Here is a 21916-nt window from a genome sequence, read left to right as displayed (position 1 = left end):
AAGGAAGTGGAAGGGAGAGGAAAGATTCGACAAACAGAAAAATAATCAGGGTCACTTTTTGACCAAAATAAAACACATTTAAGGCTGAGTAGGAAGGCAGCTGGGAGAGTGTTGGGCAAGCACGTTATGTCCTGCCAGTGGCTCACTCTCTCCTGCGGGGGTCCCTCATCAAGGAAGGGAATGGACAGAGAACAACCTGCCCCAAAGTGCAGACTCCAGGTTTCTGAGGAGGCCACATGCTGTCATGTGAGATTTTATTTCTGAGAAGTCAGGGGACAAGACAGCTGGCCAACTCAGGATCCTCAATAACACTGATTTGTTGTTATTGTATGCATACATACATATAGACATACTTCTCATACTTCTCATATTGTATGCATACATCTCACACATACTGGAAATAATGTACATTTTCTATCTGCAGTTGTGATATAAAATTTCTTCTTAAAATGGATGAATATAAATCTTAAAAATAAGTCAGTTTTAATATTAAGTACATAATGATACAGGTGATATACAAATGAAAGAATTAAAGCAAATGACAAAAAGTTGGGAAAACCCGGATTTTTAAAAATCTCTCTGGACCACATTTCCTCCGTCCATTTCTATGTAAAAGCAAGAAGGATCCACAAGAGGGCGCCCCAGCAAGGGGAGTCCACAGCAATTGCTCTGATTCTGAAATTAAATGCTCCTGCAGTTACATTTGCTACTCATTCCTTCCTTAGCACCCCCACTCCCAGCCTTTCCAAGCAATGATAATTTTTATAAAACAAAATGACACAATTGCTCACCTATGGTGATCTGGCTGACACAACTGTAGTAGCTGCCTGTCGTTGCAGAGGAAAGGTTATAACTCCCACTGCTCACATCTTTGTCTGTTAAGAAAATAAAAGAGGAGATTAATTATATCCTAGTAGACATCATGACCACAATTTACATATATGACTGAGGGTAAATAAACCAGTTCCCCATGTCTGGCAGGCTCAGACTCATTCATTTGTTCATGCATCAATACTTAGGGAGTGCTAGGTGCCAGGCACTTGGAACACTTCAACAAACAACCCAGACTGCCCACAGAGACGATTTCAGTTCAGTGTCACTGTTATTGTAACAGGGGGATGGGAGTAGAGGGTGAAGGGTGCTGGAGGAGGGGTACAGGGGCAGATGAGAGAACATTTGATCCAGACTAGAGGATATCAGGTAAGGCTTCCTGAGGGAAAAGACATCTAAACTAAAACCTAAAGGTGAGCACTATCCGACTAGGGAAGAAGGGGATGAATTGAGGGAAAAGATCTAGGCAGAGAGTTGTCATCATGTCTAGAGGCTCAGAGGCCATAGACAGCCTTGTGAGTCAGCAGCTGATTGCAGTAAGAAAAGGAGAGGTGAGCAGCGGCTGGATTACGAAGGGTCTTATAAATCACCTTATTAAGTCTGGATTTTGTCTAGAGAGCAGGATCCCATTTTCATTTCAGAAAGATCACTTTGAGGTTGCTTGGAGAACAGACTAGAGGAGGTGAGCTGAGAGGCAGAAAGCCTCCTTCATGAGGCCACTGCAGTAATCCTGATGAGAGGTGACGGGGGCCAAACTGTGGGAGGAGTGGCAGTGGAGACAGAGAGAAGTGGATGCAGTTCCCTTCAAGGCTAAAAGCACAACACGCTGCACTGAACTCCTCAGTACTGTGAACAGAAAATGTTCTAGGCAGATGGGGGCAAAGGAAACCCAAACCTCACGTTGACGCAGCATCATAGCATTTGCATCCATGCCGTCTCGTGCCCGAGGCAGAGCAGGGCAGGCATCACCCCACGTCTCTGATGGAAAGGCTGAGACTGTGGGGGGCTGAGCGCCTTACTCAGGGTCACTCTACAGCATGTGGCAGAACAGAGCTCAAATCGAGATGAGAACTGCTTCAAATTGTTTATGAATCATGGCAGGGCTTAAATAAGTGATTTTAGAACACCAAAATAAACACATATTGTCTAATATAAAACAGGACAGATTAGGGACAGAGTCATTATAATAATGGTATCAAAACTGGCCTGAAAGAAATATTTGAATATCATAAATTATAGGTCTGAAGGAAAGAAATAATTATTAAGAGTAAGTCAAATGCATTCAAAGAGAAAGGGCTTCTAGAAACACATTGAGAGTCATATTTTAAAGAGAGAGCGATGTGGATTGGTAGAGAAGATGCTTTGTAGATGAACATTCTTAGGAGGAAAGACCTGCAGGTACCTGGACAGAGAAGGCAGGAAATGGGAGTCATCTGCAGGTGTGTCCATATGTGCTTATGGGTAGAAAACAGTTGGAAAGTATTGACAAAACCCAGTGGTGAGCCAGAGGGCAGAGAAATGGTGGTGGCCCTCAGAGGCCACATCAAGGCCACTGTAGGTCCACAAACAGGGAGGTAAAATGCTACAAAATATTTTAAAACTATTTTTAATACAGGAAAAATAATTCTAGCAAATGCATGTGGCCAACTCCTCCTCTAAGGAACATTCCCAGACCATCTCCGCTCCCTAGGGTGCTTCCTGAGTGGTAGAAACACCCTCAACAGCACAGAGCATACAAGACTGTACTGGTTTCCATGCACCCGAAACCATGCGCTTGTCGAGGGCAGACCATGTGTTATTCCATTTGTAATTTTCAGCGCGTAGCTGTGTCTAGCATGAGGTAAATCCTCAGTATATGTTCACTGGTTGAAAAGAAGAAAACTGGAAGGCATGAAATTAAAGGAAGAACATACAAACAATCCTTTCCCCCTCCTATTAGTTCCACTTCCCCTTCCCGTAACTTCATTAGAAGTTGCTGTGATCAAAGAGAAAGAGCACTGGGCTGGGAGTCAGCAGATGCGGGTGTGAAGCCCAGCTTGGCTGCACCTACACTCTTTAAACTTGACCAAGCTGTTGACTTCCTTTAGTACTGGTTTTTACAGCTGAAAATGATGGCAATATGCTTATCTCACTTTTCCAGGGGGACGTGGGGAAGAGGGATCGGGTATGGTTAATAAAAATAAACCAGCTACACAAATGCATAGTTAGCAAATAAATCAGTATGTATTTGTGGAATCAGCTGAATCAACAAAATCCAGACCCCAAACATTACAAACTACTCTAACGACCCTAAAGTTGTCATTCCTAATTCTTTTTAAACCCTTCACTAATGATCTGTCCTTAAAAAATTTTGGAAGGGAGGAGGCCTTCAAGGACAAGGTCAATGGCCTCAAAGGTGCACACAATCGGAAAGGAAGAGAAAGAGACTGATTCACAAGTGCAGAAATGGCTATGAGTGGGGAGAAGAGAAAAGGAATGAAGAAGAAAAGCATCCTGAGAAATTGGTAATCAACAAAGAAGAAGGATGCTTGAATTAGGAATGAGCGCCTGGGAAGAGGCTGTAAATAAATGTGAATAGTAAAACTATTGACATTTGAATCAAATCTAAATAGTAAAACTAGGGCATAATTTTGGTGGTAATATTTAGAAAAGACTCAAAGAGCAGAAGTGTAAAGATCTGTGCCAGTTACAGTACAAGGTGACTGTGTAAAGAAAGGTGTTTCCTCCATACATGAATTAAAACAAAAAATGCTAAATTTTATGGGAAGGCCAGAATATCCATTGAATCCTTTAGGAACCAACTGCAGTTAAATAAAAAAAAATCAGGTAACTAGTGGAAAAACTTGAGACTATGAATGAGATTAACAAACTTTGTGGGTTCGGGAGTCAGTATCTAGATTGGACAGCTGGTTCCAACCCTTGGGCACATTATTTCATCTCTATGTGACTCTGTTTCTTCATATGTCCAATGGGAATAATAAAGGCACCCATTTCATAAGGTAGCACATAGAAAGTGTCCAATTAGTGTTAGCTATTATTTTTATTTTATACTTGAAAAGAACAAGGATATCCGTAAAATGGAATACCATATAATAAAGGAAATGAAGGAAAGCTACACAAAATAATAGGAATGGATTTCACAAATAAAATGTTGAGTGAAAGAAGCAACCTCAAAACAACACATGATTCTATTTATGAAAATTTCAACAAAGAAACTAAATTACATTGTTTACACTCGCAGACATGGATGGTAAAAAAGTAAAGAAAAGTAACAAAATAATTAGCAAAAAGTCAGCGTGGTGGTTCCGTGTGGTGGATAAGCAGCTACTTTAAATCGTGAAAGGGAATGGGGAGCGGGGGTGGGTCCTGCAGAGCTAGGAGTCTTCTATTTCTTGACCCAGGTGGTAGTCACATGGTATTCATTTTATCATTATTTGTTAAATCATAAATTTGCCTTACCCGCCTGTCTGTATGTATGTTATAGTTCACAATAATTTTTTTAAGAAATAGAGGGGCAGAAATCATGGCAAGGCAAACCAGGAATGCAAACTCTGAAAAAAATATCTAGGAAAATGAGACGGTGGTGGAATCAGACAACACTAGTCACTGAGCACTTGCTCTCTGCCAGACACTACCCTAAACCTTCATCATTGCATTTACACCCATTATTTCATTTAAGCTTCCAAACAACTCCTCTAAGAGTTGTTTATCCGACTACGATTATCCCACTATGTGGATAAGGAACTAGAGGCTCACAAAATTAGGGAACTTATCCAGAGTCACACTTCTGGGAAGTCACAAAGCTGGAATTAAAACCCAGGTTTGTCTTACACTAGACCAGTATTTGAGAACAAAGGCAAAGACAGAGGGAAGACAGACGAATATCGCAAGCTGGGTTAGGTGGATTCCTGCTGTCTCTGATGCCACATCTTTGACGGTCATTTATCCGACGTGCTAAGCATTGAGGGTCTATAGGGAACAAGATGGACATTATCTCATGTGTTCTATTTTCAGAGGCCCACATGACAAAAATGTGTGACAAAACTAACACACGCTTTATCTCAAAGTATTTGAGGTATACTCATAAACAGTATGATCTTATAACAAAAGAAAATCAGGCCCATCTCAACACTCAATTATCTCACCTTTTACCTTAATCAGAGTAAAAAATAAAGCACCACCCCTATTTATGTCTTTCTACTGACTGTGGAATTCTGGTAAATACATAGGCAAATATAAACAAAAATTGTCAATATAAAATAACTATACTGTCTGATTTGTGAGATTTTTTTTAAAAAGAATAGAACTAAAATACTGAAAAATAATAGTATACAAGCCTGGAGCTGGATGCTCAAAGTCAAAGGATTATTCAGGGGAGAGGTTAACATCTTAAATTTAGAGTTAAATAAAATATAATAAATAAGTACAGAACTTGTTAAGTAAGATTTAAGCAAAAGTAGAAGGGTAATTATTAAAACAACAGAAATAGACTATATTTCCAAACCAGTTTGTTATGTTGGAGTGGGAGGGAGAGAGACAGTAGGGAAGAATGGGAGGGGATTTCACAAAAAAAATTCAACTTAGAAAAAGGAACTAAATGAGAATAAAGCATAGGAAAAAAACAAGACAAAGGAAAAATACAAAGTAAGAGGGTAGAATTAATTTCAAACATATTAATAATAGCAATACATATAAATGGTCTAAATTTGCTATTTAAGAGATTGTGAGATGGATTTCTAAAAATAAAATCAACTAAATGCTGTCTATAAGAGAAACATCTAAAACACAAAGACACAGAAATGTTGAAAGTAAAAGATATAAGAAGACACAGCAAGCAAACATTAACCAAAATAAAGCTAGAGTAGCTATGTTAATTTTAATGAAAAAGGCTTTAAAACAAAAAGTATTAGTAAGGATAACAAGGGTCAATAAATAATTATAAAATGTTCAGGTTCAATTCTTCAGGAAGATATAAAAAATGTTACACTAAGATAAAACAACCTTAAATATACAAAGCAAAAATAAATAGAGCTACAGGGAGAAACTGACAAATCCACCATCAGAGGGGGCGATTTTAACACGCTCAGTAACTTATTGGTTGAGCAAGCAAAAATTTAGTAAAAACATGAAAAATTTAAGACTGAAAATCACTTGGGCATCTTGTTAAAATGAAGATTTTGATTTAGTAGTTCTGAGGTGGGCCTGGAATTCTGCATTTCCTTTTTTCTTTTCAGTTATATTGAGATACAGTTGATAACTGCATTTATAATAGACTTCCGGGTGGTGCCAGTGCTGCTGGCCTAGGGACTCCAGAGTGAGATAAAGCCCTCACCTGGAAACCACAACCCACAAAGCCTGGGAAAACATCTCACCCACAAAAAAGGAAAGACAAATGTTAAAAAGAAAAAAGAATGTTTTCATTAAACCCTTACAAACATATTACAAGGCTGCTTAACACATGGACAGATGAAACTCAAGAATTTACCAGATAAATGATGTATAACTATTGACTATACAAAAAAATTCACCGTACAATTCCTTTAATAACTGCCTATGCTAGTGCACTGGAAATGTCGTTTAATTTACAACATATGTATTCATTGTGTAGAGTGAGCTACGACAGCTCACTGCATCTTATTTTTTTAAATCATTTCAAATTGTTTATAAAAGGTTCTAGAGAACCTACTTGTAAGAAAAAAATGTGTTGCACGTGCATGTGTACATATGCATATGTGTGTCCTCAGACATATTGGTGTAATTTATTCCATGTTTGTTGTGTATTTTGTAGGCTTACAGAAAAGTTAATATTCACAACCCTTTCCCCCTAGCTGTGCACCTATGTCTTGTCACCTAACCTCCCTGGGCCTTGACTTGCTCCTGTATACTCTGACTGAAATTCATTCATTCAAGAACATTGACTGCCTATCACATCCAGGAGACACAGGCTGCCCCAGGTGGGAACTGGTGCCTTGGGAGGTCTCTCTAAAGTGCTGATGAATCAACTGAAGTGTGGAAAGTGTGCTTCCACTCAACATAGCTTTTCCTATAAAAACAAATCTCTTTATTACTACAATAAGGACAATAAACACCATATAGTACTGTATACTATATTGCTATTGGGCTTTCTAGGTTTCTGTAACGTTCTTGCATTTGCTCTCTCATGTGATTTTGACAACTGCACTGGGAGACAAACAGGTAGGTACTAGGTGAAGTAATATGGTAGTGGTAGCATCATACTCTGCATTTCTCAGTGGACCTGAGCTAGACCCAAACTCCTGGAGGGCAAGGCCATCCCTTCTTCATCTTGTGACCACAGAGCCTGGCTCTGCCTAATACATAGAAGGCACAATAAATGTTTGCCAAAGCCTCTAGGAAGCTTTCAAATACTTTAATCACCGTTTCTGCCTTTTAAATGCTGTGCCTGCTACTCATGCTCTCGGCTTCCCTTTGATTCCACTCTCACAGGCACAGTGATAAAACGCCCTTTCCAGAACCCTAATTAGAGAAAAGCCTTTCCTTCTCATTCTTGACTACTTGTACCTACTTGATTCAGTGTTGTAAACTCTATATTTTATTTTCATCTTTTCCAGGTGGTAAAGATCCGTGCCTTATTACTACAAAGTAAGTTTTTAAAAAACAGGCATTTTTTGGTTTTGTTTTTACTTCTAGAACCTACAACACTGCCTGACATGTAGTGAGCACTCACAAAACATATGTTGAATTGCTTATTCTAGAAACTTCCTTGGTAGCACGAACTGTCTGTCTAGGACTATGTTCTAACAGAAAAATCCACATGGCTATTACAAAGAACATAACACTGTAAAGGAAAAGATTAAAATGCTTCTTCATAGGATCAAAATAAAATTTTAATTTAATTTTACCCCAAAAAGAAACTTTTAAAATGTGGAGGACTGAAAGTCAAAGAATAATCTATACACGCTTGGCTGCAGCTTCTTAACCAAAAGGATCCTAATCAATTTTGACTGTTGACTGTGAGTGTCTGGATTGCATAACAACAAGCGTGCCAGGTGGTGGAGGGAAGAAACAAGAGAAGTCACCACATAGTCCCTTGGATTTATTAGCTAATGCCTGAGTTCCAGTCAGTTAACATGCATCTAATTTTACCACGTAGTGTGGGAGCTTTTGTTTGCTCCTCTTTTCTGAAGGGTAGAAGTTATTTTACTTATTTGCAACAGGAAAATGAGATTTTAAAAACTTGTGCATGGTGTGCTGCCCCCAGCTATGGTCCATTCTGTCCTTCAGTCAGTCGGACAGCCAAGCAGTGATCACCTACTATGAGCCAGCGGTCCTGCTAGGCACCAGGAATACAAAGGTAAAGATATGTTCCCGCCCTTTGGGATTTTACAACTCACAGAGGGGAGTACTCATTACAGTACAAAACGAAAAGCTGTTGTGGGGAGGACTCACCCTGAGAGGTCTCAGGTCAGATGGAGAGGGTCAAGTGGGAGGCAAGAGAGCCTAGTAAAGCAAGAGGGAGGTGTGTTCCAGAGCACAGGCCAAGATCCAGACACCTGAGAAAGCCTAGTGCCATCAGCCATGCTAACCCACCTCCCTCCCTAAGGGGTGAGATGCTGGGGTCAAGGGCAGCAAGAAGGAAGGGTGGTCAGCTCCTGGAGGGCCTTGTTGGCCAAGCTGGGGAGGTTAGACTTTGAGCCGCAAGCAGAGGGGAGCCCTTGAAGGGTTTTAAGTAGAGGAGTAATAGGATCAGATTTGCAATTGGGATCAGAAGGAGTCAGGACTAGAGGCCAGCCGGGAGGCTGCTAGTGCAGTCAGAGTGAGCAATGATGGTGGCCTCGACTAGCGTAAGAGCAGCTGGCAGCGGGAGGAGAAAACAGAGTAGAAAGACTTTAAGGAAAAAGAAGCAACAGGACTTGGTGATGGAGAGTATACTGTCTGGAGAGGCATTTGACAGTAATAGCTAATGCTTACTGAGTACTCACTATGCACCACTCAAGCACCTACAGATACCATTGCATTTAAACCTCATAGTGACCCCATTCTACGGATAAGAAAACTGAGGCACAATAGGTGACTTAGTTTCCTCAAAGTCACTGTTAGTACTTTCTGGTAAGGAAGGACTCAAAGACAACTCTCAGGATTTTGGCTGAGGTGAGTGGCTAGAGCACGCTGGCCCCTGCCAACCTCTCCTGTCTTGGATGTCAGGCCCCACCAACACCATGCTACTAACAGTGGCCATATGCCCCCCTGCCATCTCTCCCCTTCATCTTTGTTCATGCTGCTGCCCCTCCCTGTAATGCCCTCCCTCTCCCAATCGGCCTTGTAACATCACCTCCTCCAGGTAACTGCTCCTGACCATCCCTCACTCCTCCCAGCCCCTCCCCTACAACACTGCATTATAATTCTCTTTAGGAGTCTGTCTCCTCCAGCTGACTCCGCCATCTGTGAGAGAAAGAGTGAGATCTCACTTATTCTGGTACTCCTGGGTCCAGGCTAGAGCCTGGCACTTAGTTTGAGCTCAGTAGAGTAATTCTACAGGAAACAAGTATGGGAGAAGAATTCTGTTTTGGAGATATTGAGTTTGAGATGCTAGAGGGGCATACAGGCAGAAGAGGCTAGCAGACAGGTGGGTAAACAGCGTAGCACACACAAGAAAGAAGTTTTGAGTTGGTGCTTTCTATTTGGGAGTCATCTGAATACAGAGAAAGGCACAGGAGGGAAACATGTCCTGGGCTCTCATCTCTTCGCCCCACTCCATTCCCATGCTGCACGGTTAGGCTTAGCTCTCCTACCTCCCGCCTCCTTCCGATGAGAACTCCAGAACTTCTGGTTGTCCACTGTCTTTGAGCCTTTGCTCAAGCCACACCTTCTGCCTGGAATCACCACCCACCCGCTCACACAGCCCCTCGTTTTCTTCCTCTTCCTAACTACCCCCAGCCCTTCTCCAGGCTCTAGAGCCAAACTCTGCATTTGGGCTCCCCACTCATTATGTGACGCTAAGTTCTTCAGCCTATCTGTGCCTCGATTTCTTCGAATGAATATGGAGCTAACATTGGACTAATTTCTTAAAGGTTGTTGTGAGACTTAAATGAGCTAATTTGTATAAAGAGCCATTATTATTGTGTGTCCCAGCACACCTGACACTTCTACTTACCACATAGAAAACTGTCACCCGAGTTTACAGGCCTCCCACTAAGAGACTGACTCTGCACTTGGGGCTGTTGTCTTGCATTTGTCAGATGTCTAATCGATGTCATCTAAATGGTTGAGAGTGAGATTATAACATCAAAGACAGAGCCCAGGCAAACATCAGCATAAACAGAAGGAGAATTCCACAAGGAAGAAGCAATTTAAGAAGTCGTTAGAAAATGAGGGGAGGATAGATATAACAACAATTCTGGCTCTGACTTCATTTTCTTCTTGTCTTTCACTTGCTCTTTCTGCTCTAGCCACACTGACCTTCCAGCTAGCCTTGAACATGACAAGCTCATTCCTGCCCCAGGGCCTTTGCACTTACTCTTCCCTTTACCAGGAATGTTCTTTATCCACATGGAATGGAATGGCTCATTCCTTTCCTTCATTTATGTCTCTGCTCAAATGTTTCCTCAGAGAGGCTTTCCCTATCTGAAATAGCCCCCACTGTGCCCTATAAGCTCCTTAGAACCCTTACTAAGCCTCCTCAGATCTGAGGCTTACAGCTCAATGCCAGGCTGATAGGTTCAAGCACAAGTCCCTCCCTCGTTCAGCCTGGGACACGGCCTCTGTGCCTTCTTTTGCACGGCCAAGAATGAATCAAGTCCCAGTCATTTCTAAGAGAGACTTGTCACCCATCCTTGGTCTCATGCATATGGTTACATAATGAGCTAAAAGTGCTTAAGAACTTAAACCATTTAAAGGACAAGGAAAGAAAAATCAGTGGCGAATACAAAAGGTTGACGTATTAAAAATCCAAAATTTAAAAGATTGCACCATCCATTGAACATATATTTATTAGAGGGCATATTACAGTAATTGATTACTCTAATCTCATTTCACATTTCTAGAATATATGAGTCTAGATGACTGCCTGAAAGTAAAAATTCATGCTAAAATACAGAAAGAGTAAGTTCCAATATAGGATCAAAAAATGCATATTTGGATGGGAAGCTAACGAGGTTCACTGGAGGCTGCTGCTAATGAAATGCATACATAAGCCAAATTTCTCTCTCTCCTTAGGAACCTAAAACACACGGTCTACAGTATAACTGCTCATTCTCTTGGCAGCCCCTGTGCTAAAGATAGGACTAAGCATTTATTATATCAGCCAAATGATTATAAAAGTTGAACCCTATAAATTCCAGGCAAGAAACTTAGATCAGACCCCATTATAATATCTGAATCCAAATCCAACAGAATTGAAAGGGAACTTTTTTTTTTAAGCAGTTAGATTTTCAGAGAGATGATTTGTGGAAGGTTCCAGAGCCGGGCCAAGCTCTGATCAGATAATGATGTCGACAGCATCCAGCGGGTGAGAAATATATGGAATGTGTTCAATTTTGTTTTTCCTGTATTTGTTCACTAGGTTGAAAACCCTGACGGACTAACTTGTCATGACCAGGTCACATCACTACAGACCAAAGAATTAATGAGCACTTTGCAGCCAGGGGTATTCACCACTTTCGTGATGGGGGAGGCAGGAGAGTGTGTCAAGAATATATTTTAAACAGCACAAATTCTAATTGATATATTTACTTAAATCTGTTTCATTTCCCTTTAAGCTTCTAAAAAGAAACCTGTGTAATTCTTAGTTGTCAAAAAGTGATCTGCCACTCTTTTCCTTTAATTACTGAAATAAACTTTCTTTTCAAAAACAATTTCACTTCTGACTTCATTTTCTCCACCTGGGTGCCCAATTAAGCTTTTAAAGCTTCTAGAAATTTATAGAACTGATTATTATGTAAACCTATTACTGACAGTATTCACAGGGCAGCAGGTGAAATCTAACACGATGTGAAAACCAGAAGTTAGATCCCTCTGATGGGAAAAGGTGTAAAAATAGATTCTGCCAATAAATATGCCTAAAACACCAGCAGAATGTTGAATTCTCCCCAGATGGTAAGCCAAGAACAACAATGTTGTGTGTTAAATGTGCAGCAGGGGCAAGAACAACTCACATCCCAAGAGAAAAATGCTCTGAGTTAAAAAAAAAAAAAAAAAAACAGAAAGAAAGAAAGAAAAGAAAAGAAAATAGGCCACTAGTATGCAATTTGTAATCTGCTCACAATATGTTAGTGGTTCCCAAGCATCAATTGCAAACCCTCAGGGCCACCTGAGTGATCATTTTAAACAGTTTAAATCCCAAGAAGGAGAGACTGACCCCTTTAACCTTGGGGAAATGAGCAGGGGACATCACCGGCCTGGAGAATGAAGCCTCCACACCAAAAAGCAGCAATTTCTCTCCCACCAACCCCAGGCTTGGAGACGTCCCTGCAGAACATTCTCCAACAATTGCTCACTACTTTCACGTTTAAAACGTCAAAACTAGATGTGATCATAGCCACTGATTGCAAGCCAAGGGAAGGGAGAGAGGTCTAGTGAGTTTCTGCCTCCCATAACCTGGCATCTCTGATAAAGGACTAAAGAGAATTGCTTTTTCCCCATAAGCAGGGATGTTAATAAAAAGCCTTGTCAGCTTCCCCAGAGCGCTGGGATTTCTAGCTGAGTCTGAAACCTTCACACTGTGATTTTGTCTTCCTTTAGAATTGTGCAATGCCTTTAAAAATAATAATAATAAAATAAATACATTTCTTTAACCAAAAACAGGAGGGAGAGGAATAATGTCTACTATTTCCATGGAACTTTTATTTCCAAGATGAATTTTTTTTTTTTTTTTGGCCTTAAAAACATACTTTGGTGCATATTATTTAACCCCATAGCATCTGTCAGAGAGATGTTCTCATCTCTAATTTACAGATGGGGAAATGCAGGAGCAGAAAAGTTTCAATAACTTGCCCAAGGTCAGTCATGGACAAGATAGGAGCCGACTGAACGCAGATTTCCTAACTCCAAGCCTCGCGCCTCTAGAAAAGGACTCAACACCCAAATCCCTTCCCCTAGGTGGTCTGAAGCAATTGGAATTTTTCTGGAGTCCCGAAGCTCCCAAATGCCTCCTGAATTTTAGGCGTTTTCACTCCGCCGACTCTTTCTGCAAACACCCCCTTCCCAGGTTCCAGGCAGCCTCCAGCCTCGCAGAGCGTTGGCCCCCCCAGCCCCAAGCTGGCGCGCGCGGCACCGGTTCCCTCCCTTCCAGACCCTGCTGGGAGCCAAGCCCAGAAGTTTCCCGGGGTGATCGGACAGCTCCCGGGCCCTGCCCGCCCCAGCAGCCCTGGGAGCCCGCGATCGCCCGCCGTTACCGTAAGCCGTGAGGGAGGCCATCCTGGCCCGCGTCCTGCCCAAGCTGGACAGGGCGTCGGCGACCGTGGCCGCCTGCGCGCCGCGCCCCTGGACGGCCGGCGCCCAGCCGGGCGATTGCATGCGCTTGGCTCCCGCGGCGCCTGGCCGCCCCGCTCCTGAGCATGCCCAGTCAGCTCGCCGCGGTCGCCCCGGAGAGGAGCCGGCGGCGCGCAGGTGCTCCCGGGCTGGTCTCGGCTGCAAGGGCGTGGGGAGCGAGGGCACTGACCGGCCGCCGCGCTCCGGGTCCCCGCGGGGATTGCACCTGCAGCGGAGGACGCGCGCCGGGGAGAAAGGAGGAGCGAGGCCGGCGGTGGGAGGTGCCCGGCGGAGGCGTGCGGCGGGGCGGCGCCCCCGGCAGGGCGTCCGGCAGGACCCTAGCTGGGTCAAGCCAAGCAGGGTGCCCCTCGAGGTAGAGGCGGTAGGGGTGACGGGGCAAACACGGAATCGAGGAGCCCCGAGCGCGCCACAGCCTCCCGGACCTCGAGTCTTCAGCTCCCTTCCTTGGAAGTTCCACTGGAGAGCACACCTGGGGACGCAGTGGGTGGGTCTGGCCGCCTGGGACTCTCGGGCTCGAGTCCCAGCCCGGAGGACAGCTCGAGAAGGGGTTGATCCCGATGCCAACGCCCAGGGGAGAGTGGCAACCCTGTCCTACGGACTTTTATTGATAAAGCCATTGACCGCTAAGTACCGAGTTCTGATCCCAACAGTTCAGACCTGTCCCAGCACATCATCCTGTCACTGTTATTCGTGCGTCTGTCTCCCTACGAAGCTGTGACTTGTGTCCTATTCCACTCTGCCCCGCGCCTCGCTCAGAGCGCGAACTCTAACTATATTTGTTGAATGACTATTGGATCCGAGGCCCTCTCAGCTCATCTCTCTGGAAGCTGCGGGTTCTCCGATTGAAATTGGCAGGCTGGGAAATGGGGAGTGAGAGAGAGAGAAAGCGACCCTGAAGCCAGTGGCACCCATGGTGAGGGGAGGGGGAGGAGGAGGCAGCCCAACGACCCCTCGGGATCAGGCGCACCGAGGCTGTGCAATTCCTGACTGTCAAGTCACGACAACCCCGGGTGCACCCGGGGCTTCCTGGCGCTGGGCTGACTGTCCTGATCACCAGGGAATCGCGGCCTTGAAAAATGCCAGCGCCCAACTAATTGGGGGGCGATGTTGTCGAGGCTGTTCAACTGCGTTTCGGCTTGTGTCAACTCAAGTGGAGGCACAGAGAGGGCAGAGAAATCTGGCGGAGACAGAACCCGGCGTTTCTTTAGCAGGCTTCCCTCCCGCGAGCTCTGCTCTAGCTGCCGCCTCCCCTCGACAACCGCCGGCCTAACCCAGAGATGGCAGCTTTGTGCTCTTGCGACCTTCGCGTCCCTCTTCTTTCTCCTGCTCTTCTGGGAGGGAGCGAGGCTGCAGCGCGTGACCCGTGGAGGAGGCCTTGGGATGAAATGTCGGTGCCCACACTGCCTCCGCTTGAGTGCAAGGCTGACTTTTGCGGCCAGTGGAGCCAGGCTGGGAGGAGGGGGAGGCCCGTCAAGGGTAGCGAGAGCAGGGGATCTGGCAGTTTATTCCGCTCGGTCAGCCAACCGCCAGCAGGTGACCCATAGTCAAGACACCCTCTCTGTGCCTTCTTTTCCCCTATCTGTAAAGTGGAGGTAACCCTTGTTACCGCCATGCCCACCTCACAGGACGGGGACAGGGATCCGGGGGTGATGCGGACAGCATCGTTATCCCTGAGGCTCTATCTTGAATGCTGTTCTCGGCCTGGAGCTTGCGCTCTGAGGGCCCCCACCTTCCTTTCCCCGCCACGTCCCTTCAACTTCGCACTCCACCCGAACCCCCGCTGAATTGCCGCTTCGAAGTCTAGAGCGATTTGGAAACCTGCTCTCAGTGTGGCGGGCTGATCTAGCCCCGGGGTAGGCTGCGAGGCAGGACTGCCTGCCGCAGTGCGCCCCGAAGGTCTTTATACATCCTCGGCAACCTCCCCGCTTCCCCCCACACACCCCGGAGCTCCTCAGCACGCAGGACTGGGCTGTTGCCTCAGGCTGTTCCACCTCTGGTGCCCCTCCGTGTCCGTCCTGGGGCCTGCGCCTGGAGCTGCTCCCCGGAGTCCCATCTGTGCCGCTGCTGGGACCCAAGGCCATTTGTAAGTTGTCTTCTGACCCCTAGGTCTTTCTCCTGTCTTTCCCTCCACGTTTTAACTCAGCTGGGGCCATGAGAAAGGACAATCAAAATGAGTTACAAATTGCGCTTTAATTCTTCTTGGCAGGTCATTCTAATTAGCAGGAACTAAAATGTGATGTCTAATTAATTAACCTCTCTTAAGGCCACCTGAACTCCAGCCCACATAATACCACTCCAAGTCCTTGAGATATTCAGTCCCCTCAATAGAATTAAGATCCAGAACACTGGGTGTCTTGGTTGAGGAACTGATGGACAAATACACCTCATTCCTTCATTGCCAGGTTTGCTGAGAGCCTTCTCCTTGTTCTCAGGCCGTGTGCTATCGGGTGACACTGAGATCTTTAAGCAGCCTCCCTGCCTCCTGGTCTGCAGCGGGAGGGGGTGATCTCCCTACCTCACATTCTTGAGGGGCCGACAAAGGCCAGCAAAGAATTACCATACTGTGATGAAGCACAGGGTGTGAAAGAAACCCCACAGGGAGCAAGTGATTCTGTCTCTGCAGCATTCGCAGATGACTTCACCAAGGAGGTGACATGTGAAAGATGAGGTCCAGGATTTGTGTTGTTGCCAGTAAAATTTCTTAAAGACAAGCTTGTCATTCAAATTTTCTGATGTTTTATTCATTTGCCATGTATTCAGGAATAAAGTATGAACTGCCACAACCTTGATGAAAGCTGTGTTCTAAATCTTTCCAGGAAAATGCCTTTTTTCAGATGATAAATTGAGGAAAACGAGTTTTCTTTTCAGCATGCTCTGAATTTGAACTATTTGACTTACTATTAACGGTCCTGAACATGATTATACTGCATTTGACACTGTAAGAGGCTGACTCTGTGATTAACATTTTTAATAACTTATTTTCATTTCATAACTTTGTAACTGCTCTACAAATGCTCACTCTTTAAAACTATCACATTTGAAAAGTAACAGTTTTCATTTGCCCACAATGAACTCGACTTAGAATTTGATTCACTAATAAAGATTTAACAAAGTGAACATTTTAAAATATTGCTGTATTGACTGATCAAAACTTTTACGTCCCTACTTCCTCTGTAATCCCATAATGTTTAACATCTTCATTATGGCATTTATCACATCACATTATAATTTATCTAGGGATCCATCCGTCTCCCCACTGGAAAGCAGGGACCATGTCTTATATTTCATTGTACCCCAAAACCTAACACATTACTTGGCCCATATTAGGTACTTAATAAATACTAGTTGAATGAATCAGTGTGAGAGGAAAAAAATGTTTGATTAAGAGGAGTTGGGAAACAGGATTGTCAAGGATGTTGAATGAGTAAATATGTATAAAGCCTTTAGAACAGTTCTCAATAGATGTTAAGCCCTGTTATTATTATGTCCATTTTCCCAGAATTCCCTCAGGAACGCCAATCCAGTAGTAATTCCTTTCACCAAGGGGTGATATTCGTAATATTGAACAGCCTGGTGGACCAGCACCACCAATCCAACAGGGACCCCAGGTGTGCCAGGCTTCACCCTGTAGCTGCTGGGTTGTGGGGAAGTCCAGGGGAACCAAGGTGCCAAACAATGGGGTCTTGCAGCAGTGCCTGTTTATTACTAACCAGTGTGGGGTCATTTCGATACTGTAAGATGAGCACCAGGGTGTCCTGGCTGTGTCAGTTCTGCTTCACACCTTCCCGCCCTAGACATCCAACCCACTGAACTTCTCAATCATTGCAAAGAGCAAACTAGACCTTCTCATCCCAAACATGTCTTAGTGTCTAATTCCTTCCTCAGAGAGGTGAAAGTAAATGCAATGAGATTATCAGAAGGCACGTAACAAGTTGACAATTGGGAGAGGCACATAAACCCTCTATTTATGAGCACTTTTAATAAAAGATATTTTAAATATCTGTTTCATCGAACATGATGGGAGAGGGGTGGTAAACTCCAAGGGATTTTAAAATAACATCAACCAAATCATCTAAAATAAATAAACTAATAACTAACAACCAAAAGAAATGCTGAATGGATTTTGCTAGCTGCCTACTGAGCATAAATTTCATGTGAGAGGAATGCAGTCATTAGGGAGGAAAATATTTGTCTTTACTGCAGAAAAGCAGACTAAGAAATAAAAAGTAAGCAAAACCCAGAAAAGTTTAAAAACTAATGGCAGCAGGGTTCTGAAGTGAAAAGAACATGTTAATTGAGAGCATTCCCCAGTTCTCCATTTATTGACTTGAACTGAGCTTTCTCCATTTGGCAAAACAACCCAAAGCCCAAGGAGCTAGCACTCACCTTTCACGTCATGGTTTCTCTCTCTCTCTATCATGGGGCATTTTGTAGGTTCCCCAGAGATTTCCCCTCTGGAAACATCTGTCTGAACTTCCCACGACACAGGGAATGCATCTCCTCTGGCTGACTGCTTGTGATTCTGCTCTCAGCCCCTAAGAGTCTGGTAAGTTACCCTTCTCATTTTAACAATACATTCTTTTTTTTTTTAAGGTATGCTTTTTGGTGAGGAAGATTGGCCCTGAGCTAAAATCTGTTGCCAATCTTCATCCTTTTTTTTTTTCCTCCCCAAAGTCCCCGTACGTAGCTGCAAATCCTAGTTGTAAGTCATTCTAGTTTTTCCATGTGGGATGCTGCCACAGCATGGCCTGACGAGCAGTATGTGGGTCCACATCCAGGATCCCAACCGAGGAACCCTAGGCCCCCAAAGTGGAGTGCAAACTTAACCACTTGGCCACGGGCTGGCCCCAACAACGCGATATTCTTAAGGTGGGTATGGGGCTGGGAGTTGTAAAACCAGTGTTTGACCACCTTATTTGCAAGTTCTGGATGAGGAATGTAGCATCTTATTTTGGAATAGAACATTTTCTACTGGTTTTGCTTTTGGTCTTTTGGGGCATCCACCAGAAAAAGAAAAAGAAAGAAGATAGAAATAGAAAGAACTTCATTTTTTAAAATTAAGACTTTATTTTTTTAGAGCAGTTTTAGGTTCAGAGCAAAATTGAGCGAAAGGCACAGAGATTTCCCATATACTTCCTGCCCCTGTTCATTCAGAGCTTCCCCCATGATCAACACCTCCCACCAGATTGGTACATTTGTTACAATTGATGAACCTATGTTGACACATCATAATCACTCAAAGTCTATGGTCTACATTAGAGTCCACTCTTGGTATTGTACATTCTATGAGTTTGGACAAATGTATAATGACATATGTCCATCATTATGGTATTAAACAAAGCATTTTCACTGCCCTAAAAATACTCTGTTCTCTGCCTATTCATCCCTCCCCGACCAATCCCTGGCAATCGCTGATCTTTTTACTGTCTCCATAGTTTTGATTTTTCCAGAATGTCACAGAGTTGGAACCATACAGTATGTAGCCTTTTCAAATTGGCTTATTTCACTTAGTAATATGCATTCAAGTTTCCTCCAGGTCTGCATGGCTTGATAGCTCATTTCTTTTTAGTGATGAGTAATATTCCATTATCTAGATATACTGCAGTTTATTTATCCAATTACCTACTGAAGGACATCTTAGTTGCTTCCAAGTTTTGGCAATTATGAATAAAGCTGCTATAAACATCCACGTGCATTTTTGCGTGTGGACATAAGTTATCAATTCCTTTGGGTAAATACTAAGGAGCAAAATTGCAGGGTCAAATGGTAAGAGGATGTTCAATTTTGTAAGAAACTGCCAAATTGTCTTCCAAGGTGGCTATACCATTTTGCATTCCCACCAGCAATGAACGAGAGCTTCTGTTGCTCCACATCCCTGCAAGCATTTGGTGTTGTCAGTGTTCTGGATTTTGGTCATGCTAATAGGTATATAGTGGTATTTCATTATTGTTTTAATTTGCATTTCCCTGACGACATGTGATATGGAGCATCTTTTCATATGCTTATTTGCCATCTGTATATCTTTTTTGTGAGGTGTCTGTTAAGATCTTTGGCCCATTTTTTAATCCGGTTGTCTATTTTCTTACTGTTGAATTTTAAGAGTTCTTCATGTATTTTGGATAAAGCTTTTTACTGATGTGTCTTTTGCAAATATTTTCTCCCAGTCTGTGGCTTATCTTTCCATTCTCTTGATGTTGTCTTTCAGAAAGAGGAAGTTTTCAATTTTAATGAAGTCTAGCATATCAATTATTTATTTTATATATCATGTCTTTGGTGTGACTAAAAAGTCATCACCATACCTAAGGTTGTCTAGGTTTTCTCCTATGTTATCTTCTAGGAGTTTTATAGTTTTGCATTTTACCTTTAGGTCAGTGATTCATTTTGAGTTAACTTTTATGAAGGGTGTAAGGTCTGTGTCTAGATTTGTTTTTTGCACGTGGATGTCCAGTTGTTCTCCACCATTTGAAGGACTATCTTTGCTTCATTATATTGCCTTCACTCCTTTGTCAATGACCAGTTGGCTATATTTAGGTGGGTCTATTTCTGGTCTCTCTATTCTATTCCATTGATCTATTTGTTTGTTCTTTCACCAATACCACTGTCTTGGTTACTGTAGCTTTATAGTAAGTCTTGAAGTCAGGCAGTGTCAGTCCTCTAACTTGGTTCTTCTCCTTCAATATTGTGTCAGCTCTTCAATATTGCCCCTCCATATAAACTTTAGAATCAGTTTGTCAATATCCACAAAATAACTTGCTGGTATTTTGATTGAGATTTCACTGAGTCTATAGCTCAAATTGGAAAAAAACTGACATCTTAACAAAAATAAATCTTTCTATCCATGAACATGGAATATCCCTCCATTTATTTATTTCTTCTTTGATTTTGTTCATCAGTCTTATAGCTTTCTTCATATAGATCTTATACATATTTTGCTATATTACCTAAGTATTTCATTTGGGGGGTGGTGCTAATGCAAGTGGTATTGTTTCTAATTTCAGGTTATACTTGTTCATTGCAGCTATAGAGGAAACAATTGATTTTCATATATTAGCCTTGTATCCTGCAACCTTACTGTAATCACTTATTAATTCCAGGAGGGTTTTTTGTTGATTCTTTTGAATTTTCTACATAGACGATCGTGTCATCTGCAAACAAAGACAGTTTTATTTCTTCTTTCCCAATCTGTATGCCTTTTGTTTCCTTTTCTTGTCTTATTGCATTAGCTAGAACTTCCAGTATGATGTTGAAAAGGAATAGTGAGAGGGGACATCCTTGCCTTGTACCTGATTTTAGTGGAAAAGCTTCAAGTTTATCACTATTAAGTGTAATATTAGCTGTAGGTTCTTTGTAGATATTCTTTATGAAGTTGAGGAAGTTCCCCTCTACTCCTAGTTTACTGAGAGCTTTTATCACAAATGGGCGATGGCGTTTATCAAATATTTTTTCTGCATCTCTTGATATGATCATGTGATTTTTCTTTTTTAGCCTGTTGATGTAATAGATTGCATTAATTGATTTTCAAGAATTCCATTTTAATGTTTTCTATTAATCAAGTTTCTTGATATAACTTTATTGTAAGACACTTGTCCTATATGTCATAGAGTCCTAGGAGTGCTATGAAAACCAGAAATTCTACCTGCCATTCCATAAAATTAATTGCAATCCACATAAAAATGCATTGACATGGGTGTTACACAATAATAATAGCATTAAACCATACCAGTGAAATCTTCTAATCCAACAAATCATATATAACTGGCCCTACTTAAAGTGTCTATGTGAGTTTCTAGTGGATAACAGCCATTTAAAGTAGTCGAGCCATACTCATTAAAAATCATTAAGAAAATAACTTGAGCCAGTGGCCATTGCTGGTTGCCTAGAACACATCAATCACTTCCTTTCCCCTTTAAAACAGAACACAACTTTTTCTTCATGCTCCTATTTCTTCCCTAAAATCCTCATGTGCTTCAGGAAAAGTGTACCCAGTTTAGTGCGTCCACAGGCCTTGGACAGTGATTGATTCAGTTAGTCAGATTTAAGCAAATCAACTCTTGGCATTCAACTAGTCATGAGCTAATTTGTTTAAGAATGAGAATTCTTAATTTCTTTAAAAGATAGCTGACTGTCTAAAGTAAAAATACTAGCAATGTATTGTAGGATTTATAAAATTTGTAGATGTAGAAAAATATAACAATAATAGAAAAGAGGACAGAAAGTGATTGGTAGAACATATAGTGTTGAAAGGTTCTTACACTATATGTGAAGAGGTATTTTATTAATTCATACTGGTATGTGATGAGTTAAGGGAGCATGCTCTAGTCCTTAAGCAAAAAGTACAACAAAGATTTATAGCTAATAAACCAATAGTGGAGACCAAATAAAATTTAAAAAAACACCTCAATTAATTCCAAAGAAAGCAGGAAAAGAGAATCAAAAAACAGGTGGGACAAATAGAAAACAAATATCAAGAAGGGAGAATTAAACCCAGCAATTTACTTATTTATTTATTTTTTGAGGAAGATCAGCCCTGAGCTAACTTCTGCCAATCCTTCTCTTTTTGCTGAGGAAGACTGGCCCTGAGCTAACATCCGTGCCCATCTTCCTCTACTTTATATGT

The 21916-nt window shown here is 42.5% G+C and overlaps 1 protein-coding gene across 7 annotated transcripts in view; it reads right to left on the bottom strand.

Annotated features, from left to right (window-relative positions):
- Positions 1-13850, bottom strand: part of ANO4 (anoctamin 4) — a 381203-nt gene extending 367353 nt beyond the window's left edge. For 6 of the 7 annotated variants that reach the window (XM_070254010.1, XM_070254005.1, XM_070254008.1 and 3 more), the window contains exons 1-2: positions 13203-13718; positions 792-875 (exon numbers count right to left, since the gene is read on the bottom strand). In XM_070254010.1, the coding sequence (XP_070110111.1) occupies positions 792-875; positions 13203-13323 (205 nt within the window). In that variant the 5' untranslated portion in view covers positions 13324-13718. Of the gene's footprint in view, positions 1-791; positions 876-13202 lie in introns of all 7 variants that reach the window. The other variant, XM_070254006.1, reaches the window with a different exon arrangement.
- Between the last annotated feature and the right edge of the window lie 8066 nt (positions 13851-21916).

Source organism: Equus caballus, chromosome 28 (assembly GCF_041296265.1).
Source record: "Equus caballus isolate H_3958 breed thoroughbred chromosome 28, TB-T2T, whole genome shotgun sequence".
NCBI classification, from domain to species: Eukaryota; Metazoa; Chordata; class Mammalia; order Perissodactyla; family Equidae; genus Equus; species Equus caballus.
The sequence above is the reverse complement of the archived record's forward strand: the minus strand, read 5'-3'. Positions and strand labels throughout refer to the sequence as shown.